Source organism: Panulirus ornatus, chromosome 19, assembly GCF_036320965.1.
Source record: "Panulirus ornatus isolate Po-2019 chromosome 19, ASM3632096v1, whole genome shotgun sequence".
Lineage (NCBI taxonomy): Eukaryota > Metazoa > Arthropoda > Malacostraca > Decapoda > Palinuridae > Panulirus > Panulirus ornatus.
The window spans coordinates 18,344,806-18,368,483 of record NC_092242.1 but is presented as its reverse complement, the minus strand read 5'-3'; the positions used below and the strand labels follow the sequence as shown (position 1 = coordinate 18,368,483).

At 42.4% G+C, this 23,678-nt stretch overlaps 1 protein-coding gene across 2 annotated transcripts in view; it reads right to left on the bottom strand.

Annotated features, from left to right (window-relative positions):
- Positions 1–4,282: 4,282 nt before the first annotated feature.
- The window catches only part of Synj (synaptojanin), a 267,928-nt gene continuing 248,532 nt past the window's right edge, over positions 4,283–23,678 (bottom strand). For both annotated transcript variants that reach the window (XM_071673715.1, XM_071673717.1), the window contains one exon: positions 4,283–5,789. In XM_071673715.1, the coding sequence (XP_071529816.1) occupies positions 5,617–5,789 (173 nt within the window). In that variant the 3' untranslated portion in view covers positions 4,283–5,616. The remainder of the gene's footprint in view (positions 5,790–23,678) is intronic.

Below are 23,678 nucleotides of genomic sequence, written 5' to 3'. Positions count from 1 at the left end.
ATTACTCACCTTTGCATTCAAATCACCCATCACTATAACCCGGTCTCGTGCATCAAAACCACTAACACACTCATTCAGCTGCTCCCAAAACACTTGCCTCTCATGATCTTTCTTCTCATGCCCGGGTGCATATGCACCAATAATCACCCACCTCTCTCCATCAACTTTCAGTTTTACCCATATTAATCGAGAATTTACTTTCTTACATTCTATCACATACTCCCACAACTCCTGTTTCAGGAGTATTGCTACTCCTTCCCTTGCTCTTGTAGTCTCACTAACCCCTGACTTTACTCCCCAGACATTCCCAAACCACTCTTCCCCTTTACCCTTGAGCTTCGTTTCACTCAGAGCCAAAACATCCAGGTTCCTTTCCTCAAACATACTACCTATCTCTCCTTTTTTCACATCTTGGTTACATCCACACACATTTAGGCACCCCACTCTGAGCCTTCGAGGAGGATGAGCACTCCCCGCATGACTCCTTCTGTTTCCCATTTTAGAAAGTTAATACATATATATATATATATATATATATATATATATATATATATATATATATATATATATATATATTTTTTTTTTTTTATACTTTGTCGCTGTCTCCCGCATTTGCGAGGTAGCGCAAGGAAACAGACGAAAGAAATGGCCCAACCCCCCCCATACACATGTATATACATACGCCCACACACGCAAATATACATACCTACACAGCTTTCCATGGTTTACCCCAGACGCTTCACATGCCGTGATTCAATCCACTGACAGCACGTCAGCCCCGGTATACCACATCGCTCCAATTCACTCTATTCCTTGCCCTCCTTTCACCCTCCTGCATGTTCAGGCCCCGATCACACAAAATCTTTTTCACTCCATCTTTCCATCTCCAATTTGGTCTCCCTCTTCTTGTTCCCTCCACCTCCGACACATATATCCTCTTGGTCAATCTTTCCTCACTCATCCTCTCAATGTGCCCAAACCACTTCAAAACACCCTCTTCTGCTCTCTCAACCATGCTCTTTTTATTTCCACACACCTCTCTTACCCTTACGTTACTCACTCGATCAAACCACCTCACACCACACATTGTCCTCAAACATCTCATTTCCAGCACATCCATCTTCCTGCGCACAACTCTATCCATAGCCCACACCTCGCAACCATACAACATTGTTGGAACCACTATTCCTTCAAACATACCCATTTTTGCTTTCCGAGATAATGTTCTCGACTTCCACACATTCTTCAAGGCCCCCAGAATTTTCGCCCCCTCCCCCACCCTATGATCCACTTCCGCTTCCATGGTTCCATCCGCTGCCAGATCCACTCCCAGATATCTAAAACACTTCACTTCCTCCAGTTTTTCTCCATTCAAACTCATCTCCCAATTGACTTGACCCTCAACCCTACTGTACCTAATAACCTTGCTCTTATTCACATTTACTCTTAACTTTCTTCTTCCACACACTTTACCAAACTCAGTCACCAGCTTCTGCAGTTTCTCACATGAATCAGCCACCAGCGCTGTGTCATCAGCGAACAACAACTGACTCACTTCCCAAGCTCTCTCATCCCCAACAGACTTCATACTTGCCCCTCTTTCCAAAACTCTTGCATTTACCTCCCTAACAACCCCATCCATAAACAAATTAAACAACCATGGAGACATCACACACCCCTGCCGCAAACCTACATTCACTGAGAACCAATCACTTTCCTCCCTTCCTACACGTACACATGCCTTACATCCTCGATAAAATCTTTTCACTGCTTCTAACAACTTTCCTCCCACACCATATATTCTTAATACCTTCCACAGAGCATCTCTATCAACTCTATCATATGCCTTCTTCAGATCCATAAATGCTACATACAAATCCATTTGCTTTTCTAAGTATTTCTCACATACATTCTTCAAAGCAAACACCTGATCCACACATCCTCTACCACTTCTGAAACCACACTGCTCTTCCCCAATCTGATGCTCTGTACATGCCTTCACCCTCTCAATCAATACCCTCCCATATAATTTACCAGGAATACTCAACAAACTTATACCTCTGTAATTTGAGCACTCACTCTTATCCCCTTTGCCTTTGTACAATGGCACTATGCACGCATTCCGCCAATCCTCAGGCACCTCACCATGAGTCATACATACATTAAATAACCTTACCAACCAGTCAACAATATAGTCACCCCCTTTTTAATAAATTCCACTGCAATACCATCCAAACCTGCTGCCTTGCCGGCTTTCATCTTCCGCAAAGCTTTCACTACCTCTTCTCTGTTTACCAAATCATTTTCCCTAACCCTCTCACTTTGCACACCACCTCGACCAAAACACCCTATATCTGCCACTCTATCATCAAACACATTCAACAAACCTTCAAAATACTCACTCCATCTCCTTCTCACATCACCACTACTTGTTATCACCTCCCCATTTGCGCCCTTCACTGAAGTTCCGATTTGCTCCCTTATCTTACGCACTTTATTTACCTCCTTCCAGTATATATATATATATATATATATATATATATATATATATATATATATATATATATATACATATTCATTTTTTCATTTCATTTCAAGCTAGAAGTTTCAGTTTTCTAAATTATTTCTTACATTTTTCATATGTATATATATGTATATGTGTGTGTGTGTGTATATGTGCATATGTATGTGTATGTATATATATTTTTCTTTTTTTTTGCTTTGTCTCTGTCTCCCGCGTTTGCGAGGTAGCGCAAGGAAACAGACGAAAGAAATGGCCCAACCTACCCCCATACACATGTATATACACACGTCCACACACGCAAATATACATACCTACACAGCTTTCCATGGTTTACCCCAGACGCTTCACATGCCTTGATTCAATCCACTGACAGCACGTCAACCCCGGTATACCACATCGCTCCAATTCACTCTATTCCTTGCCCTCCTTTCACCCTCCTGCATGTTCAGGCCCCGATCACACAAAATCTTTTTCACTCCATCTTTCCACCTCCAATTTGGTCTCCCTCTTCTCCTCGTTCCCTCCACCTCCGACACATACATTCTCTTGGTCAATCTTTCCTCACTCATTCTCTCCATGTGCCTGAACCATTTCAAAACACCCTCTTCTGCTCTCTCAACCACGCTCTTTTTATTTCCACACATCTCTCTTACCCTTACGTTACTTACTCGATCAAACCACCTCACACCACACATTGTCCTCAAACATCTCATTTCCAGCACATCCATCCTCCTGCGCACACCTCTATCCATAGCCCACGCCTCGCAACCATACATCATTGTTGGAACCACTATTCCCTCAAACATACCCATTTTTGCTTTCCGAGATAATGTTCTCGACTTCCACACATTCTTCAAGGCTCCCAGAATTTTCGCCCCCTCCCCTACCCTATGATCCACTTCCGCTTCCATGGTTCCATCCGCTGCCAGATCCACTCCCAGATATCTAAAACACTTCACTTACTCCAGTTTTTCTCCATTCAAACTCACCTCCCAATTGACTTGACCCTCAACCCTACTGTACCTAATAACCCTGCTCTTATTCACATTTACTCTTAACTTTCTTCTTTCACACACTTTACCAAACTCAGTCACCAGCTTCTGCAGTTTTTCACATGAATCAGCCACCAGCGCTGTATCATCAGTGAACAACAACTGACTCACTTCCCAAGCTCTCTCATCCCCAACAGACTTCATACTTGCCCCTCTTTCCAAAACTCTTGCATTCACCTCCCTCACAACTCCCTCCATAAACAAATTATACAACCATGGAGACATCACACACCCCTGCCGCAAACCTACATTCACTGAGAACCAATCACTTTCCTCTCTTCCTACACGTACACATGCCTTACATCCTCGATAAAAACTTTTCACTGCTTCTAACAACTTGCCTCCCACACCATATATTCTTAATACCTTCCACAGAGCATCTCTATCAACTCTATCATATGCCTTCTCCAGATCCATAAATGCTACATACAAATCCATTTGCTTTTCTAAGTATTTCTCACATACATTCTTCAAAGCAAACACCTGATCCACACATCCTCTACCACTTCTGAAACCACACTGCTCTTCCCCAATCTGATGCTCTGTACATGCCTTCACCCTCTCAATCAATATCCTCCCATATAATTTACCAGGAATACTCAACAAACTTATACCTCTGTAATTTGAGCACTCACTCTTATCCCCTTTGCCTTTGTACAATGGCACTATGCACGCATTCCGCCAATCCTCAGGCACCTCACCATGAGTCATACATACATTAAATAACCTTACCAACCAGTCAACAATACAGTCACCCCCTTTTTTAATAAATTCCACTGCAATACCATCCAAACCTGCTGCCTTGCCGGCTTTCATCTTCCGCAAAGCTTTTACTACCTCTTCTCTATTTACCAAATCATTTTCCCTAACCCTCTCACTTTGCACACCACCTCGACCAAAACACCCTATATCTGCCACTCTATCATCAAACACATTCAACAAACCTTCAAAATACTCACTCCATCTCCTTCTCACATCACCACTACTTGTTATCACCTCCCCATTTGCACCCTTCACTGACGTACCCATTTGCTCCCTTGTCTTACGCATTTTATTTACCTCCTTCCAGAACATCTTTTTATTCTCCCTAAAATTTAATGATACCCTCTCACCCCAACTCTCATTTGCCCTTTTTTTCACCTCTTGCACCTTTCTCTTGACCTCCTGTCTCTTTCTTTTATACATCTCCCACTCAATTTCATTTTTTCCCTGCAAAAATCGTCCAAATGCCTCTCTCTTCTCTTTCACTAATACTCTTACTTCTTCATCCCACCACTCACTACCCTTTCTAATCAACCCATCTCCCACTCTTTTCATGCCACAAGCATCATTTGTGCAATCCATGACTGATTCCCTAAATACATCCCATTCCTCCCCCACTCCCCTTACTTCCATTGTTCTCACCTTTTTCCATTCTGTACTCAGTCTCTCCTGGTACTTCCTCACAGAAGTCTCCTTCCCAAGCTCACTTACTCTCACCACTCTTTCACTAATACTCTTACTTCTTCATCCCACTTACTCTCACCACCTATCCACATCCATGCCCCACTGACCTTTCTATGGTTTACCCCAGATGCTTCACATGCCCTGGTTAAGTCCAATTACAGCATGTCGACCCCAGTGTACCACATCGTTCCTATTCACTCTATTTCTTGCACACCTCTCACCCTCCTGTATGTTCTGGCCCCGATCGTTCAAAATCTTTTTCACTCCATCCTTCCACCCCCAATTTGGTCTCCTGCTTCTTGTTCCCTCCACTTCTGACATACATATCCTCTTTGTCAATCTTTCCTCACTCATTCTCTCTATATGTCTAAACCATTTCAATACACTCTCTTCTGCTCTCTTGACCATACTCTTTTTATTTCCACACATCTCTCTTACCTTACATTATTTACTCCATCAAACCACCTCACACCACGTATTGTCTTCAAACAATTACTCACAATATATTACCCTTAACAGCAATGGAATCAAACTTTAAAAATATCTGTAAGATACAATGTACAAACAAAAGTATTAAGAAATCACATATCACTTTCATACCTGCACCACAACCGTACAGTCTGATGGTCCCAAAGAAGTGACGACAGTCTCATAGGAGCTAGTTAGCTTACTGTCAATAACTGTGCAGCCTTCAACCTCAAACACAGCTAAGACTGGTCTATGGTCACTTTGCTTCAACTCGGCACGACCATAGTGGATGATTCGACCTGCGGGGATTCATAAGTGAAGACAAGATTTTCCTTACTCATGTTAAGACTATAGCAAGAATGGAGGTATGAAAGGCAATACTGAGGTTGAAGGCACGAAAAGCACCTATAGTGAATGGAAATACAGCTGAAATATTGAAGTATGGAGGAGAAAGCTTGGTAGAATGGATGAATTTGATTTGTAATTTAGCATGTAAGCAGAAGGTTGTGCTTCAGGAATGGGTGAAAACTGTTATGCGAAGGATGTATGTAGCAATTATAGTGGAATAGGTCAATTAAGAATAACAGGAAAAGTGTATTCGAGAGTGCTAACTGATAAGAATGATGGAAGTGACTGAATGCAGAATATGTGAGGATAAAGGGGACTGAAGGAAAGGTTGGGGAAAAGGAGACCAGATTTTTGCAGTTGGAATGATGGTATCAAAAGGAAGAAGTATTGAGCAATACATAAAAGACAGATACAAGTGGGTGAAGGATTCCACTTAGGGCAATAGGTAAAGGGGCAGATGAAGAAGAGAGGTGTAAGTGTGTACTGAAAGGCTGCCAGTTAGACTGAAATAAGGTAGGAGGGAGCTAAAGGATGAGGATGAGGAGCACTAAGGGTGGGTATGGGGGAAATATTCCACAGAGTAGCAGTTAACGTTCCTGACCATAGCGCATTCATGGGCCACCTAGGGTTGCGCACATACGTTCAAATCCTAACTACAACAGCCTAAAGTATGTAGTGAAAGGTAAGACGATATAAGCAGCTATTATGGATCTGGAGAAAGTGTATCAGAGAGTTGAGTGGAATGATTTAATGGAAGAGTTCAGGATATATGGGGTATATGGGACAACTGTTGGATGGTATGAAAGAAATTTACAGAGAAGCAAATGAATGCCTAAGAGTGGATGGAGAGTCGTGTGAAAGTTTTGGTATACATGTGCAAGGGAGACGGCTGTGTGACGTCACCATGGCTTTTCAACATATGTATGGATGGAGTGATAAGGGAAATGAAAGCAAAACTAGGAAAAAGGGATGAAGAGATGGATTGGGATGGTAAGGTATAGTGGCTGGAGACAAAAGTGTTTGCAGATGATCTGGTGTTGTTTGATGTGAGTGATGAGGAGTTGCAGAAGGTTGCAAGTGTGTTTTATGACACATGTTAAAAGAATAGGTGATTTGGGTAAATGCGAGTAAAAGTAAATTAATGGTGTTTAAAAGAAAACAGTGAAAGTACAGATTTTGCAAAACCCTCTTGAGAGAAGAAAGTGTACTAAACTGTGCTAAAGATATGGGGAAAAGACTGGATGGGGTGACAGAATTTAAGCATTCACAAGCTATCTTGGTTAAGTTTGGTGATATGGATGGAGAGATAAAGGAGAGAGCAGCACTGGGCAGAAAACCCAATGGGTCTCTTAATAGAATGATGAAGAGTAGAGGTGTAAGTATGAAAGTGAAGAAAGGATTAAGGGACAGCACAGTCCTCCTGACCCTTACCTATGCAGCCAAAGCATCGACATGGGATTAGTCACAATGGTCAAGACTCTAGGCTGTGGAAATGAGTTATTTGAGAGCAGCATGTGGTATGACTAGATAGAATGAAGAAAGTAATAATGGGGTGTATGAGAGATTTTGCAAGCAGGAAATGCAAAGGGAATAAAAAAAGGAGTTGCTTTCTTTTCACATGGGTCCCTTAAAAGAATAATGAAGAGTAAAGGTGTATGTATGAAAGTGAAGAAAGGATTAAGGGACAGCACAGTCCTCCTGACCTATGCAGCCAAAGCATGGACATGGGATTAGTTATGAGTTATTTGAGATGAGCATGTGGTATGACTAGATGGAATGAAGAAAGTAATAACGGGGTGTATGAGAGATTTTGTAGGCAGGAAATGCAAAGGGAATAAAAAAAAGGGGTTGCATTCTTTTCACATGCCGAAATCATTAATTGATATTACACTTTACCCACATAATACCTTGAGGTGGTTTGGGCATATGGAAAGAATGCAGGAAAGGAAGTTGAGAAGGAGATTGTATGACAGTATGATTAAAGTGACCACCTGTGACAGGGAAATAGAGTGGACGAGATTAGAAGGAAGAGAAATGGGAGAAAAATGCATGGAACAGTGTATGTGGGCATGTAAGGACAGGGTTAAGTGGAGACTATTCTGCCATGGCCACCCCCTTGATGGGCATTCCTAGAAAGAACAGCCACCCCCTTGATGGGAGTTCCTAGAAAGAACAGACACCAGACAGATAGATGTTAAGACTAAATACTATAAGAACCTGTTCAGAGGAATTACATATTTTATCAATCATCATACTATTAGTAATGTGACTAGACAGATAGATGTTAAGACTGAATACTATGAGAACTTGTTCAGAGGAATTACATATCTTACCAATCATCATACTATTAGTAATGTGACTGCTGACATCAAAATCTCATGAAGCGAGGCTAGGCAGGATCTAATAATAAATTGCAAATTCTAGGGGCAATGGACTAATGATAAAAATGGCTACTATATATGCAGGACTACCTGTTGTCTTGTGCTAAGAATACTATTGCAGGATCATTTTGCTGAAAGCTAAATTACATAGAGTGCAGAATGGAGAATATTCTTCAGAAAAACAAAAACTTGGTTAGGAATCAAACCAGCTTCTTCAGTTTCTTACTCCATTATGAGATGATAGTTTTTCCTCGGATAACCTCAAGGAGTGACTCACTCACCTTGGGTTAACTGGATCAGAAAATTCCCCAAAGTAACCCAGCTTCAAAATCTCAAGCAGAATTTCATGTTTGATTTCCTCATACAAATCTTATTGCCGTTCATCCTCCTGCATGACAGGCCCTAACCACTCAAATCTTTTTCATTCCCTCCTTCTATCTCCAATCTGGTCTACCCCACTTCTCCTTGTTCCCTCTTCTTCAGACACATACATCCACACTATCAACCTCTCCTCTCTCATTCTCTCCATATGTCCAAACCATTTCAACACATCCTTTTTGGTTCTCTCAACCACGTTTTTCATATCATCAAACATCTTTCTTATCCTTTTAGTAGTTACTTGATCAAGCCACCTCACACAATATACTGTCACCAAATGTTTAACATTTTTGACTGAGGAATTCATGGTCTACACATGGTAAAGCACAAGAGTTCAAATCCCTGATGTGGAACTCAGACAGCAGTCATCCCAACTGTTCATCCATCCCTAGGGAATGGTCGACAAAATGGGTACCTAACTCAGGGTAGGATATATATATATATATATATATATATATATATATATATATATATATATATATATATATATATATATATATATATATATATTTTTATTTTTCATTATACTTTGTCGCTGTCTCCCGCGTTTGCGAGGTAGCGCAAGGAAACAGACGAAAGAAATGGCCCAACCCCCCCCCATACACATGTATATACATACGCCCACACACGCAAATATACATACCTACACAGCTTTCCATGGTTTACCCCAGACGCTTCACATGCCTTGATTCAATCCACTGACAGCACGTCAACCCCGGTATACCACATCGCTCCAATTCACTCTATTCCTTGCCCTCCTTTCACCCTCCTGCATGTTCAGGCCCCAATCACACAAAATCTTTTTCACTCCATCTTTCCACCTCCAATTTGGTCTCCCTCTTCTCCTTGTTCCCTCCACCTCCGACACATATATCCTCTTGGTCAATCTTTCCTCACTCATCCTCTCCATATGCCCAAACCACTTCAAAACACCCTCTTCTGCTCTCTCAACCACGCTCTTTTTATTTCCACACATCTCTCTTACCCTTACGTTGCTCACTCGATCAAACCACCTCACACCACACATTGTCCTCAAACATCTCATTTCCAGCACATCCATCCTCCTGCGCACAACTGTATCCATAGCCCACGCCTCGCAACCATACAACATTGTTGGAACCACTATTCCTTCAAACATACCCATTTTTGCTTTCCGAGATAATGTTCTCGACTTCCACACATTCTTCAAGGACCCCTGGATTTTCGCCCCCTCCCCCACCCTATGATCCACCTCCGCTTCCATGGTTCCATCCGCTGCCAGATCCACTCCCAGATATCTAAAACACTTCACTTCCTCCAGTTTTTCTCCATTCAAACTCACCTCCCAACTGACTTGACCCTCAACCCTACTGTACCTAATAACCTTGCTCTTATTCACATTTACTCTTAACTTTCTTCTTCCACACACTTTTCCAAACTCAGTCACCAGCTTCTGCAGTTTCTCACATGAATCAGCCACCAGCGCTGTATCATCAGCGAACAACAACTGACTCACTTCCCAAGCTCTCTCATCCCCAACAGACTTCATACTTGCCCCTCTTTCCAAAACTCTTGCATTTACCTCCCTAACAACCCCATCCATAAACAAATTAAACAACCATGGAGACATCACACACCCCTGCCGCAAACCTACATTCACTGAGAACCAATCACTTTCCTCTCTTCCTACACGTACACATGCCTTACATCCTCGATAAAAACTTTTCACTGCTTCTAACAACTTTCCTCCCACACCATATATTCTTAATACCTTCCACAGAGCATCTCTATCAACTCTATCATATGCCTTCTCCAGATCCATAAATGCTACATACAAATCCATTTGCTTTTCTAAGTATTTCTCACATACATTCTTCAAAGCAAACACCTGATCCACACATCCTCTACCACTTCTGAAACCACACTGCTCTTCCCCAATCTGATGCTCTGTACATGCCTTCACCCTCTCAATCAATACCCTCCCATATAATTTACCAGGAATACTCAACAAACTTATACCTCTGTAATTTGAGCACTCACTCTTATCCCCTTTGCCTTTGTACAATGGCACTATGCACGCATTCCGCCAATCCTCAGGCACCTCACCATGAGTCATACATACATTAAATAACCTTACCAACCAGTCAACAATACAGTCACCCCCTTTTTTAGTAAATTCCACTGCAATACCATCCAAACCTGCTGCCTTGCCGGCTTTCATCTTCCGCAAAGCTTTCACTACCTCTTCTCTGTTTACCAAATCATTTTCCATAACCCTCTCACTTTGCACACCACCTCGACCAAAACACACTATATCTGCCACTCTATCATCAAACACATTCAACAAACCTTCAAAATACTCACTCCATCTCCTTCTCACATCACCACTACTTGTTATCACCTCCCCATTTGCGCCCTTCACTGAAGTTCCCATTTGCTCCCTTGTCTTACGCACTTTATTTACCTCCTTCCAGAACATCTTTTTATTCTCCCTAAAATTTAATGATACTCTCTCACCCCAACTCTCATTTGCCCTCTTTTTCACCTCTTGCACCTTTCTCTTGACCTCCTGTCTCTTTCTTTTATACATCTCCCACTCAATTGCATTTTTTCCCTGCAAAAATCGTCCAAATGCCTCTCTCTTCTCTTTCACTAATACTCTTACATCTTCATCCCACCACTCACTACCCTTTCTAATCAACCCACCTCCCACTCTTCTCATGCCACAAGCATCTTTTGCGCAATCCATCACTGATTCCCTAAATACATCCCATTCCTCCCCCACTCCCCTTACTTCCATTGTTCTCACCTTTTTCCATTCTGTACTCAGTCTCTCCTGGTACTTCCTCACACAGGTCTCCTTCTCAAGCTCACTTACTCTCACCACCCTCTTCACCCCAACATTCACTCTTCTTTTCTGAAAACCCATACAAATCTTCACCTTAGCCTCCACAAGATAATGATCAGACATCCCTCCAGTTGCACCTCTCAGCACATTAACATCCAAAAGTCTCTCTTTCGCACGCCTGTCAATTAACACGTAATCCAATAACGCTCTCTGGCCATCTCTCCTACTTACATAAGTATACTTATGTATATCTCGCTTTTTAAACCAGGTATTCCCAATCATCAGTCCTTTTTCAGCACATAAATCTACAAGCTCTTCACCATTTCCATTTACAACACTGAACACCCCATGTATACCAATTATTCCCTCAACTGCCACATTACTCACCTTTGCATTCAAATCACCCATCACTATAACCCGGTCTCGTGCATCAAAACCACTAACACACTCATTCAGCTGCTCCCAAAACACTTGCATCTCTTGATCTTTCTTCTCATGCCCAGGTGCATATGCACCAATAATCACCCACCTCTCTCCATCAACTTTCAGTTTTACCCATATTAATCGAGAATTTACTTTCTTACACTCTATCACATACTCCCACAACTCCTGTTTCAGGAGTATTGCTACTCCTTCCCTTGCTCTTGTCCTCTCACTAACCCCTGACTTTACTCCCCAGACATTCCCAAACCACTCTTCCCCTTTACCCTTGAGTTTCGTTTCACTCAGAGCCAAAACATCCAGGTTCCTTTCCTCAAACATACTACCTATCTCTCCTTTTTTCACATCTTGGTTACATCCACACACATTTAGGCACCCCACTCTGAGCCTTTGAGGAGGATGAGCACTCCCCGAGTGACTCCTTCTTCTGTTTCCCATTTTAGAAAGTTAATACAAGGAGGGGAGGATTTCTGGCCCCCCGCTCCCGTCCCCTCTAGTCACTTTCTACGACACGCGAGGAATACGTGGGAAGTATTCTTTCACCCCTATCCCCAGGGATAATATACATATATATATACATATACACATACACACACATACACATACATACGCACATATACACACACACACACATACATATATATACATATGAAAAATGTAAGAAACAATTTAGAAAACTGAAACTTCTAGCTTGAAATGAATGAAAAAAATGAATGTCACATAATGGTTCAACCTCTGGCTATGGAAAAAAGGAAATGTATAATCTATTTACACAAACGTCAATAGCAGTTCTCATCAATTTAACCACTGTATCAATAAGCTTCAATGTCTAAGCTACATTTTTCTCCAATTTCACTATTTTCCTTCACATTTTCAATTGTGTCTGAAGGTTCTACTTCAAGAGTGATTGTTTTTCCAGTAAGGGTCTTCACATCTTGGTTACATCCACACACATTTAGGCACCCCACTCTGAGCCTTCGAGGAGGATGCTTGTCTCCCTTTCCAGATGGCTGAGGCATTTAAAGGCGAGAGATCAGACATCATCCCATCCAGCCACGAACAAGACGGACTCTCTGTCTGCCCATGTGATGAACGGCGCTCCAGGATGTGATGATGGGGTTGTCAAGACTCCAGGAGGGCTGGCTACCTGGCTGGGTCATCTCCCCACACACCTTGGTTCTCACGGCAGAGGATAAGTCTGTACTGGTTGTAAGACGGTTCAGCGCCGTCTGCATATCTGTAAGAACTTCAGTAATCTCTATTCTTTCTTCACGTCCGACTGCACGTTGCTAGTTTAGTGTCCATTTTCCTGACAGATGATCTTGTCTGGTCCACCAACCTCTCGACATTTTCAGTTGTCATCCTAAAGAAATTGTTGAATTTGTTTGGATGGTTCACCAAGTCTGGGAATGACTGACTAATGGCACCAAAAATCTGGTCTTTTGCTGATGACTCCACGAATTCACGATGGGTTTCTTTCTTCTCCTCCTCCTACAGCACCTTGTTCACTAGACTTCCTTGGAAAGAGATAAGGTCGCTGGTGTCATTATATATATACGAGTAGTGTAGAAGGCATCCACTAGGTGAAGGTTTTCTCATGCAATGGTGTCTGTCCTGGCGGCTGGCTGAGTCCACCTAGTGTGGGCATCCCACCATACATTGGTGATAAGCTTGTAGGCCTGGCAGATGAGCGTGATGGCATATCTGATGCTGAAGGACTTCCAACATTTTCTGCACAGTCATCTGGCCATCATCTGTAGCCTTCACCAGCTTGGCAAATGCCCTCCATGAATAGTGGTCCTTGAAAATAGATATCCCCTGGTCCATTGGCTTCCATAATCTTTGATCTTCTGCATTGCAAAAAATATCAAAGTTCTTTCTTCAACATTAATCATGACACATTTCTGTAACATAAACAATGTTTGTATCACCATCAAGGCTTCTTCCTTCTCCACATATATATATATATGTGTGTCTGTGTGTGTATATATATATGTGTACATTGAGATGTATAGGTATGTATATTTGCGTGTGTGGACGTATATGTATATACATGTGTATGGGGGTGGGTTGGGCCATTTCTTTCGTCTGTTTCCTTGCGCTACCTCGCAAACGCGGGAGACAGTGACAAAGCAAAATAAATAAATATAAATATATATATATATCTATTTTATTTATTTTTTATTTTGCTTTGTCGCTGTCTCCCGTGTTTGCGAGGTAGCGCAAGGAAACAGATGAAAGAAATGGCCCAACCCACCCCCTTGCACAGTGTATATCAATACACATCCACACACGCAAATATGCATACCTATACATCTCAATGTACACATATATATACACACACAGACACATACATATATACCCATACACACAATTCACACTGTCTACCTTTATTCATTCCCATCGCCACCTCGCCACACATGGAATACCATCCCCCTCCCCCCTCATGTGTGCAAGGTAGCACTAGGAAAAGACAACAAAGGCCCCATTCGTTCACACTCAGTCTCTAGCTGTCATGCAATAATGCCCGAAACCACAGCTCCCTTTCCACATCCAGGCCCCACACAACTTTCCATGGTTTACCCCAGACGCTTCACATGCCCTGATTCAATCCACTGACAGCACATCAACCCCGGTATACCACATCGATTCAATTCACTTTATTCCTTGCCCTCCTTTCACCCTCCTGCATGTTCAGGCCCCGATCACACAAAATCTTTTTCACTCCATCTTTCCACCTCCAATTTGGTCTCCCACTTCTCCTCGTTCCCTCCACCTCCGACACATATATCCTCTTGGTCAATCTTTCCTCACTCATTCTCTCCATGTGCCCAAACCATTTCAAAACACCCTCTTCTGCTCTCTCAACCATGCTCTTTTTATTTCCACACATCTCTCTCACCCTTACATTACTTAATCGATCAAACCACCTCACACCAAACATTGTCCTCAAACATCTCATTTCCAGCACATCCACCCTCCTGCGCACAACTCTATCCATAGCCCACGCCTCGCAACCATACAACATTGTTGGAACCACTATTCCTTCAAACATACCCATTTTTGCTTTCCGAGATAATGTTCTCGACCTCCAAACATTCTTCAAGGCTCTCAGGATTTTCGCCCCCTCCCCCACCCTATGATTCACTTCCGCTTTCATGGTTCCATCCGCTGCCAGCTCCACTCCCAGATATCTGAAACACTTTACTTCCTCCAGTTTTTCTCCATTCAAACTTACCTCCCAATTGACTTGACCCTCAACTCTACTGTACCTAATAACCTTGCTCTTATTCACATTTACTCTTAACTTTCTTCTTTCACACACTTTACCAAACTCAGTCACCAGCTTCTGCAGTTTCTCACATGAATCAGCCACCAGCGCTGTATCATCAGCGAACAACAACTGACTCACTTCCCAAGCTCCCTCATCCATAACAGACTTCATACTTGCCCCTCTTTCCAAAACTCTTGCATTCACCTCCCTAACAACCCCATCCATAAACAAATTAAACAACCATGGAGACATCACACACCCCTGCCACAAACCTACATTCACTGAGAACCAATCACTTTCCTCTCTTCCTACACGTACACATGCCTTACATCCTCGATAAAAACTTTTCACTGCTTCTAACAACTTGCCTCCCACACCATATATTCTTAATACCTTCCACAGAGCATCTCTATCAACTCTATCATATGCCTTCTCCAGATCCATAAATGCTACATACAAATCCATTTGCTTTTCTAAGTATTTCTCACACACATTCTTCAAAGAAAACACCTGATCCACACATCTTCTACCACTTCTGAAACCACACTGCTCTTCCCCAATCTGATGCTCTGTACATGCCTTCACCCTCTCAATCAATACCCTCCCATATAATTTATCAGGAATACTCAACAAACTTATACCTCTGTAATTTGAACACTCACTCTTATCCCCTTTGCCTTTGTACAATGGCACTATGCACGCATTCTGCCAATCCTGAGGCACCTCACCATGGATCATACATACATTAAATAACCTTACCAACCAGTCAACAATACAGTCACCCCCTTTTTTAATAAATTCCACTGCAATACCATGCAAACCTGCTGCCTTACCGGCTTTCATCTTCCACAAAGCTTTTACTACCTCTTCTCTGTTTACCAAATCATTTTCCCTAACCCTCTCACTTTGCACACCACCTCGACCAAAACACCCTATATCTGCCACTCTATCATCAAACACATTCAACAAACCTTCAAAATACTCACTCCATCTCCTTCTCACATCACCACTACTTGTTATCACCTCCCCATTTGCGCCCTTCACTGAAGTTCCCATTTGCTCCCTTGTCTTACGCACTTTATTTACCTCCTTCCAGAACATCTTTTTATTCTCCCTAAAATTTAATGATACTCTCTCACCCCAACTCTCATTTGCCCTCTTTTTCACCTCTTGCACCTTTCTGTTGACCTCCTTTATCTTTTATACATCTCCCACTCAATTGCATTTTTTCCCTGCAAAAATCGTCCAAATGCCTTTCTCTTCTCTTTCACTAATAATCTTACTTCTTCATCCCACCACTCACTAACCTTTCTAATCAACCCACCTCCCACTCTTCTCATAAATGTACTGGAAAAGTTGAGGTCCAGATAAATTTTTGGTCTGTCAAGGCTTTATTATGGCAGATGATCAACTACCTATCCTCACGTATCCAAGATATGGTTGTACTTTGTGTAATGAAGACAATTGAGAAACATCATAAGCCAATATTCCTGTTTCATGATAAGAGAAGTGGACCAGGCAGTATGATACAGTGGTTAAATTGATGAAAACTACTATTGACGTTTGTGTAAATAAATTATACATTTCCCTTTTCCATAGCCAGAGGTTGAACCATTATGTGACATTCATTTTTCATTTCATTTTAAGCTAGAAGTTTCAGTTTTCTAAATTATTTCTTACATTTTTCATATGTATATATGTATGTATGTGTGTATGTGTGTATATGTGCGTATGTATGTGTATGTATATATATATGTATATATATATATGATAGAGTTGATAGAGATGCTCTGTGGAAGGTATTAAGAATATATGGTGTGGGAGGCAAGTTGTTAGAAACAGTGAAAAGTTTTTATCGAGGATGTAAGGCATGTGTACGTGTAGGAAGAGAGGAAAGTGATTGGTTCTCAGTGAATGTAGGTTTGCTGCAGGGGTGTGTGATGTCTCCATGGTTGTTTAATTTGTTTATGGATGGGGTTGTTAGGGAGGTGAATGCAAGAGTTTGGAAAGAGGGGCAAGTATGAAGTCTGTTGGGGATGAGAGAGCTTGGGAAGTGAGTCAGTTGTTGTTCGCTGATGATACAGCACTGGTGGCTGATTCATGTGAGAAACTGCAGAAGCTGGTGACTGAGTTTGGTAAAGTGTGTGAAAGAAGAAAGTTAAGAGTAAATGTGAATAAGAGCAAGGTTATTAGGTACAGTAGGGTTGAGGGTCAAGTCAATTGGGAGGTAAGTTTGAACAGAGAAAAACTGGAGGAAGTAAAGTGTTTTAGATATCTGGGAGTGGATCTGGCAGTGGATGGAACCATGGAAGCGGAAGTGGATCATAGGGTGGGGGAGGGGGCGAAAATTCTGGGAGCCTTGAAGAATGTGTGGAAGTCGAGAACATTATCTCGGAAAGCAAAAATGGGTATGTTTGAAGGAATAGTGGTTCCAACAATGTTGTATGGTTGCGAGGCGTGGGCTATGGATAGAGTTGTGCGCAGGAGGATGGATGTGCTGGAAATGTGATGTTTGAGGACAATGTGTGGTGTGATGTGGTTTGATCGAGTAAGTAATGTAAGGGTAAGAGAGATGTGTGGAAATAAAAAGAGCGTGGTTGAGAGAGCAAAAGAGGGTGTTTTGAAATAGTTTGGGCACATGGAGAGAACGAGTGAGGAAAGATTGACCAAGAGGATATATGTGTCGGAGGTGGAGGGAACGAGGAGAAGTGGGAGACCAAATTGGAGGTGGAAAGATGGAGTGGAAAAAGATTTTGTGTGATCAGGGCCTGAACATGCAGGAGGGTGAAAGGAGGGCAAGGAATAGAGTGAATTGGATCGATGTGGTATACCGGGGTTGACCTGCTGTCAGTGGATTGAATCAGGGCATGTGAAGCGTCTGGGGTAAACCATGGAAAGCTGTGTAGGTATGTATATTTGCATGTGTGGACGTATGTATATACATGTGTATGGGGCTGGGTTGGGCCATTTCTTTCGTCTGTTTCCTTGCGCTACCTCGCAAACACGGGAGACAGCAACAAAGCAAAAAAAAAGAAATATATATATATATATATATTATCCCTGGGGATAGGGGTGAAAGAATACTTCCCACGCATTCCTCGCGTGTCGTAGAAGGCGACTAGAGGGGATGGGAGCGGGGGGCCAGAAATCCTCCCCTCCTTGTATTTTTTAACTTTCTAATATGGGAAACAGAAGAAGGAGTCACGCGGGGAGTGCTCATCCTCCTCGAAGGCTCAGACTGGGGTGTCTAAATGTGTGCGGATGTAACCAAGATGTGAAAAAAGGAGAGATAGGTAGTATGTTTGAGGAAAGGAACCTGGATGTTTTGGCTCTGAGAGAAACGGAGCTCAAGGGTAAAGGGGAAGAGTGGTTTGGGAATGTCTTGGGAGTAAAGTCAGGGGTTAGTGAGAGGACAAGAGCAAGGGAAGGAGTAGCAGTACTCCTGACACAGGAGTTGTGGGAGTATGTGATAGGATGTAAGAAAGTAAATTCTCGATTAATATGGGTAAAACAAAGTTGATGGAGAGAGAGATGGGTGATTATTGGTGCATATGCACCTAGGAATGAGAAGAAAGATCATGAGAGGCAAGTGTTTTGGGAGCAGCTGAATGAGTGTGTTAGTGGTTTTGATGCACGAGACTGGGTTATAGTGATTTGAATGCAAAGGTGAGTAATGTGGCAGTTGAGGGAATAATTGGTATACATGGGGTGTTCAGTGTTGTAAATGTAAATGGTGAAGAGGTTGTAGATTTATGTGCTGAAAAAGGACTGGTGATTGGGAATACCTGGTTTAAAAAGCGAGATATACATAAGTACACGTATGTAAGTAGGAGAGATGGCCAGAGAGCGTTATTGGATTACACGTTAACTGACAGGCACGTGAACAAGTGACTTTTGGAAGTTAATGTGCTGAGAGGTGCAACTGGAGGGATGTCTGATCATTATCTTGTGGAGGCTAAGGTGAAGATTTGTATGGGTTTTCAGAAAAGAAGAGTGAATGTTGGGGTGAAGAGGGTGGTGAGAGTAAGTGAGCTTGGGAAGGAGACTTGTGTGAGGAAGTACCAGGAGAGACTGAGTACAGAATGGAAAAAGGTGAGAACAATGGAAGTAAGGGGAGTGGGGGAGGAATGGGATGTATTTAGGGAATCAGTGATGGACTGCGCAAAAGATGCTTGTGGCATATATATATATATATATATATATATATATATATATATATATATATATATATATATTTTTTTTTTTGCTTTGTCGCTGTCTCCCGCGTTTGCGAGGTAGCGCAAGGAAACAGACGAAAGAAATGGCCCAACCCACCCCCATACACATGTATATACATACGTCCACACACGCAAATATACATACCTACACAGCTTTCCATGGTTTACCCCAGACGCTTCACATGCCTTGATTCAATCCACTGACAGCACGTCAACCCCGGTATACCACATCGATCCAAATCACTCTATTCCTTGCCCTCCTTTCAACCTCCTGCATGTTCAGGCCCCGATCACACAAAATCTTTTTCACTCCATCTTTCCACCTCCAATTTGGTCTCCCTCTTCTCCTCGTTCCCTCCACCTCCGACACATATATTCTCTTGGTCAATCTTTCCTCACTCATTCTCTCCATGTGCCTGAACCATTTCAAAACACCCTCTTCTGCTCTCTGAACCACGCTCTTTTTATTTCCACACATCTCTCTTACCCTTATGTTACTTACTCGATCAAACCACCTCACACCAGACATTGTCCTCAAACATCTCATTTCCAGCACATCCATCCTCCTGCGCAAAACTCTATCCACAGCCCATGCCTCGCAACCATACAACATTGTTGGAACCACTATTCCTTCAAACATACCCATTTTTGCTTTCCGAGATAATGTTCTCGACTTCCACACATTCTTCAAGGCTCCCAGAATTTTCGCCCCCTCCCCCACCCTATGATCCACTTCTGCTTCCATGGTTCCATCCGCTGCCAGATCCACTCCCAGATATCTAAAACACTTCACTTCCTCCAGTTTTTCTCCATTCAAACTCACCTCCCAATTGACTTGACCCTCAACCCTACTGTACCTAATAACCTTGCTCTTATTCACATTTACTCTTAACTTTCTTCTTTCACACACTTTTCCAAACTCAGTCACCAGCTTCTGCAGTTTCTCACATGAATCAGCCACCAGCGCTGTATCATCAGCGAACAACAACTGACTCACTTCCCAAGCTCTCTCATCCCCAACAGACTTCATACTTGCCCCTCTTTCCAAAACTCTTGCATTCACCTCCCTAACAACTCCATCCATAAACAAATTAAACAACCATGGAGACATCACACACCCCTGCCGCAAACCTACATTCACTGAGAACCAGTCACTTTCCTCTCTTCCTACACGTACACATGCCTTACACCCTCGATAAAAACTTTTCACTGCTTCTAACAACTTGTCTCCCACACCATATATTCTTAATACCTTCCACAGAGCATCTCTATCAACTCTATCATATGCCTTCTCCAGATCCATAAATGCTACATACAAATCCATTTGCTTTTCTAAGTATTTCTCACATACATTCTTCAAAGCAAACACCTGATCCACACATCCTCTACCACTTCTGAAACCACACTGCTCTTCCCCAATCGGATGCTCTGTACATGCCTTCACCCTCTCAATCAATATCCTCCCATATACTTTACCAGGAATACTCAACAAACTTATACCTCTGTAATTTGAGCACTCACTCTTATCTCCTTTGCCTTTGTACAATGGCACTATGCACGCATTCCGCCAATCCTCAGGCACCTCACCATGAGTCATACATACATTAAATAACCTTACCAACCAGTCAACAGTACAGTCACCCCCTTTTTTAATAAATTCCACTGCAATACCATCCAAACCTGCTGCCTTGCCGGCTTTCATCTTCCGCAAAGCTTTTACTACCTCTTCTCTGTTTACCAAATCATTTTCCCTAACCCTCTCACTTTGCACACCACCTCGACCAAAACACCCTATATCTGCCACTCTATCATCAAACACGTTCAACAAACCTTCAAAATACTCACTCCATCTTCTTCTCACATCACCACTACTTGTTATCACCTCCCCATTTGCGCCCTTCACTGAAGTTCCCTTTTGCTCCCTTGTCTTACGCACTTTATTTACCTCCTTCCAGAACATCTTTTTATTCTCCCTAAAATTTAATGATACTCTCTCACCCCAACTCTCATTTGCCCTTTTTTTCACCTCTTGCACCTTTCTCTTGACCTCCTGTCTCTTTCTTTTATACATCTCCCACTCAATTGCATTTTTTCCCTGCAAAAATCGTCCGAATGCCTCTCTCTTCTCTTTCACTAATACTCTTACTTCTTCATCCCACCACTCACTACCCTTTCTAATCAACCCACCTCCCACTCTTCTCATGCCACAAGCATCTTTTGCGCAATCCATCACTGATTCCCTAAATACATCCCATTCCTCCCCCACTCCCCTTACTTCCATTGTTCTCACCTTTTTCCATTCTGTACTCAGTCTCTCCTTGTACATCCTCACACAAGTCTCCTTCCCAAGCTCACTTACTCTCACCACCCTCTTCACCCCTGCTACACCTGGCCAGCGGAAGAGAAATCTAAGAGAGCCCTTGACAAGTATCTACAAGGTGTACCAAACCAACTAGGCTTTAGGGGGTATGTAGGCCTGTGGGCTGTAGCATCCAACAGCTTGCTCAACCAATGATTCAACTCAGCCTAAGCACAGCCCAGGCTGTGAGAGGAGAAGATGCCTGAAGACTTTACCAGGGATCACTCTGGAAACAATGGAAGGACATACTCCACACGCATCTGTACTGCTTGGAAACGGGTTGAAGGAAGCGTCGATGAGTCGTGGAAGTTGGAGACGTGAGCTGTGAGGGACGCGTCAGGGAATAAGCGTCACAAACAACACAACAGAGCGGTTGAAGTTCGAAACAGTGTCAGTTGTTGTGGTTGGTGAACCATCCATCAGGTTATCCCTACAAGAATGAGATCAGACGAGCCACACTTGACACGACTACGTAGCGACGAGAGAGAACGACTACGACAATACAGCGATACCAGTTTGCATCAGCCTTCACTCCTGCCTGCAGTAGCATGCTTTCCGACATGTTTCATGAGCTCCTCTTCGCCAACGGAACTACCTTGGCCCACCAGTGATGCTACTACGTTTGTGAATCAAGATCCATTGCAACACAAACTTCGCCAGGTGGTAGAGTGTCCCGCAGTGTATTGAGACAGACTTCCCCAGAACTTTTTTTTAAAGGGGAAGTAAATGTTTATAGTTGTGTTACTGGAGTGGTAGTTTTCATACATGGTGCTTTGACAAGAAAATAGTGAAATTGGAATAAATGTAGCTTAGACATTGAAGCTTATTGATACAGTGGTCAAGTTGATGAGAACTGCTATTGATGTTTGTGTAAATAAATTATACGTTTCCTTTTTCCATAGCCAGAGGTTGATCCATTATGTGACATCCATTTTTTCATTTCATTTCAAGCTAGAAGTTTCAGTTTTCTAAATTGTTTCCTACATTTTTCATATGTATATATATGTATGTGTGTGTGTGTCTGTATATGTGCGTGTGTATGTGTGTGTGTGTGTGTATATATATATATATATATATATATATATATATATATATATATATATATATATATATATATATATATAAATATATTATCCCTGGGGATAGGGGTGAAAGAATACTTCCCACGCATTCCTCGCGTGTCGTAGAAAGGGACGGGAGCGGGGAGCCAGAAATCCTCCCCTCCTTGTATTTTTTTTAATTTTCTAAAATGGGAAACAGAAGAAGGAGTCACGCGGGGAGTGCTCATCCTCCTCGAAGGCTCAGATTGGGGTGCCTAAATGTGTGTGGATGTAACCAAGATGTGAAAAAAGGAGAGATAGGTAGTATGTTTGAGGAAAGGAACCTGGATGTTTTGGCTCTGAGTGAAACGAAGCTCAAGGGTAAAGGGGAAGAGTGGTTTGGGAATGTCTTGGGAGTAAAGTCAGGCGTTAGTGAGAAGACAAGAGCAAGGGAAGGAGTAGCAATACTCCTGAAACAGGAGTTGTGGGAGTATGTGATAGAATGTAAGAAAGTAAATTCTCGATTAATATGGGTAAAACTGAAAGTTGATGGAGAGAGATGGGTGATTATTGGTGCATATGCACCTGGGCATGAGAAGAAAGATCATGAGAGGCAAGTGTTTTGGGAGCAGCTGAATGAGTGTGTTAGTGGTTTTGATGCACGAGACCGGGTTATAGTGATGGGTGATTTGAATGCAAAGGTGAGTAATGTGGCAGTTGAGGGAATAATTGGTATACATGGGGTGTTCAGTGTTGTAAATGGAAATGGTGAAGAGCTTGTAGATTTATGTGCTGAAAAAGGACTGATGATTGGGAATACCTGGTTTAAAAAGCGAGATATACATAAGTATACTTATGTAAGTAGGAGAGATGGCCAGAGAGCGTTATTGGATTACGTGTTAATTCACAGGCGCGCGAAAGAG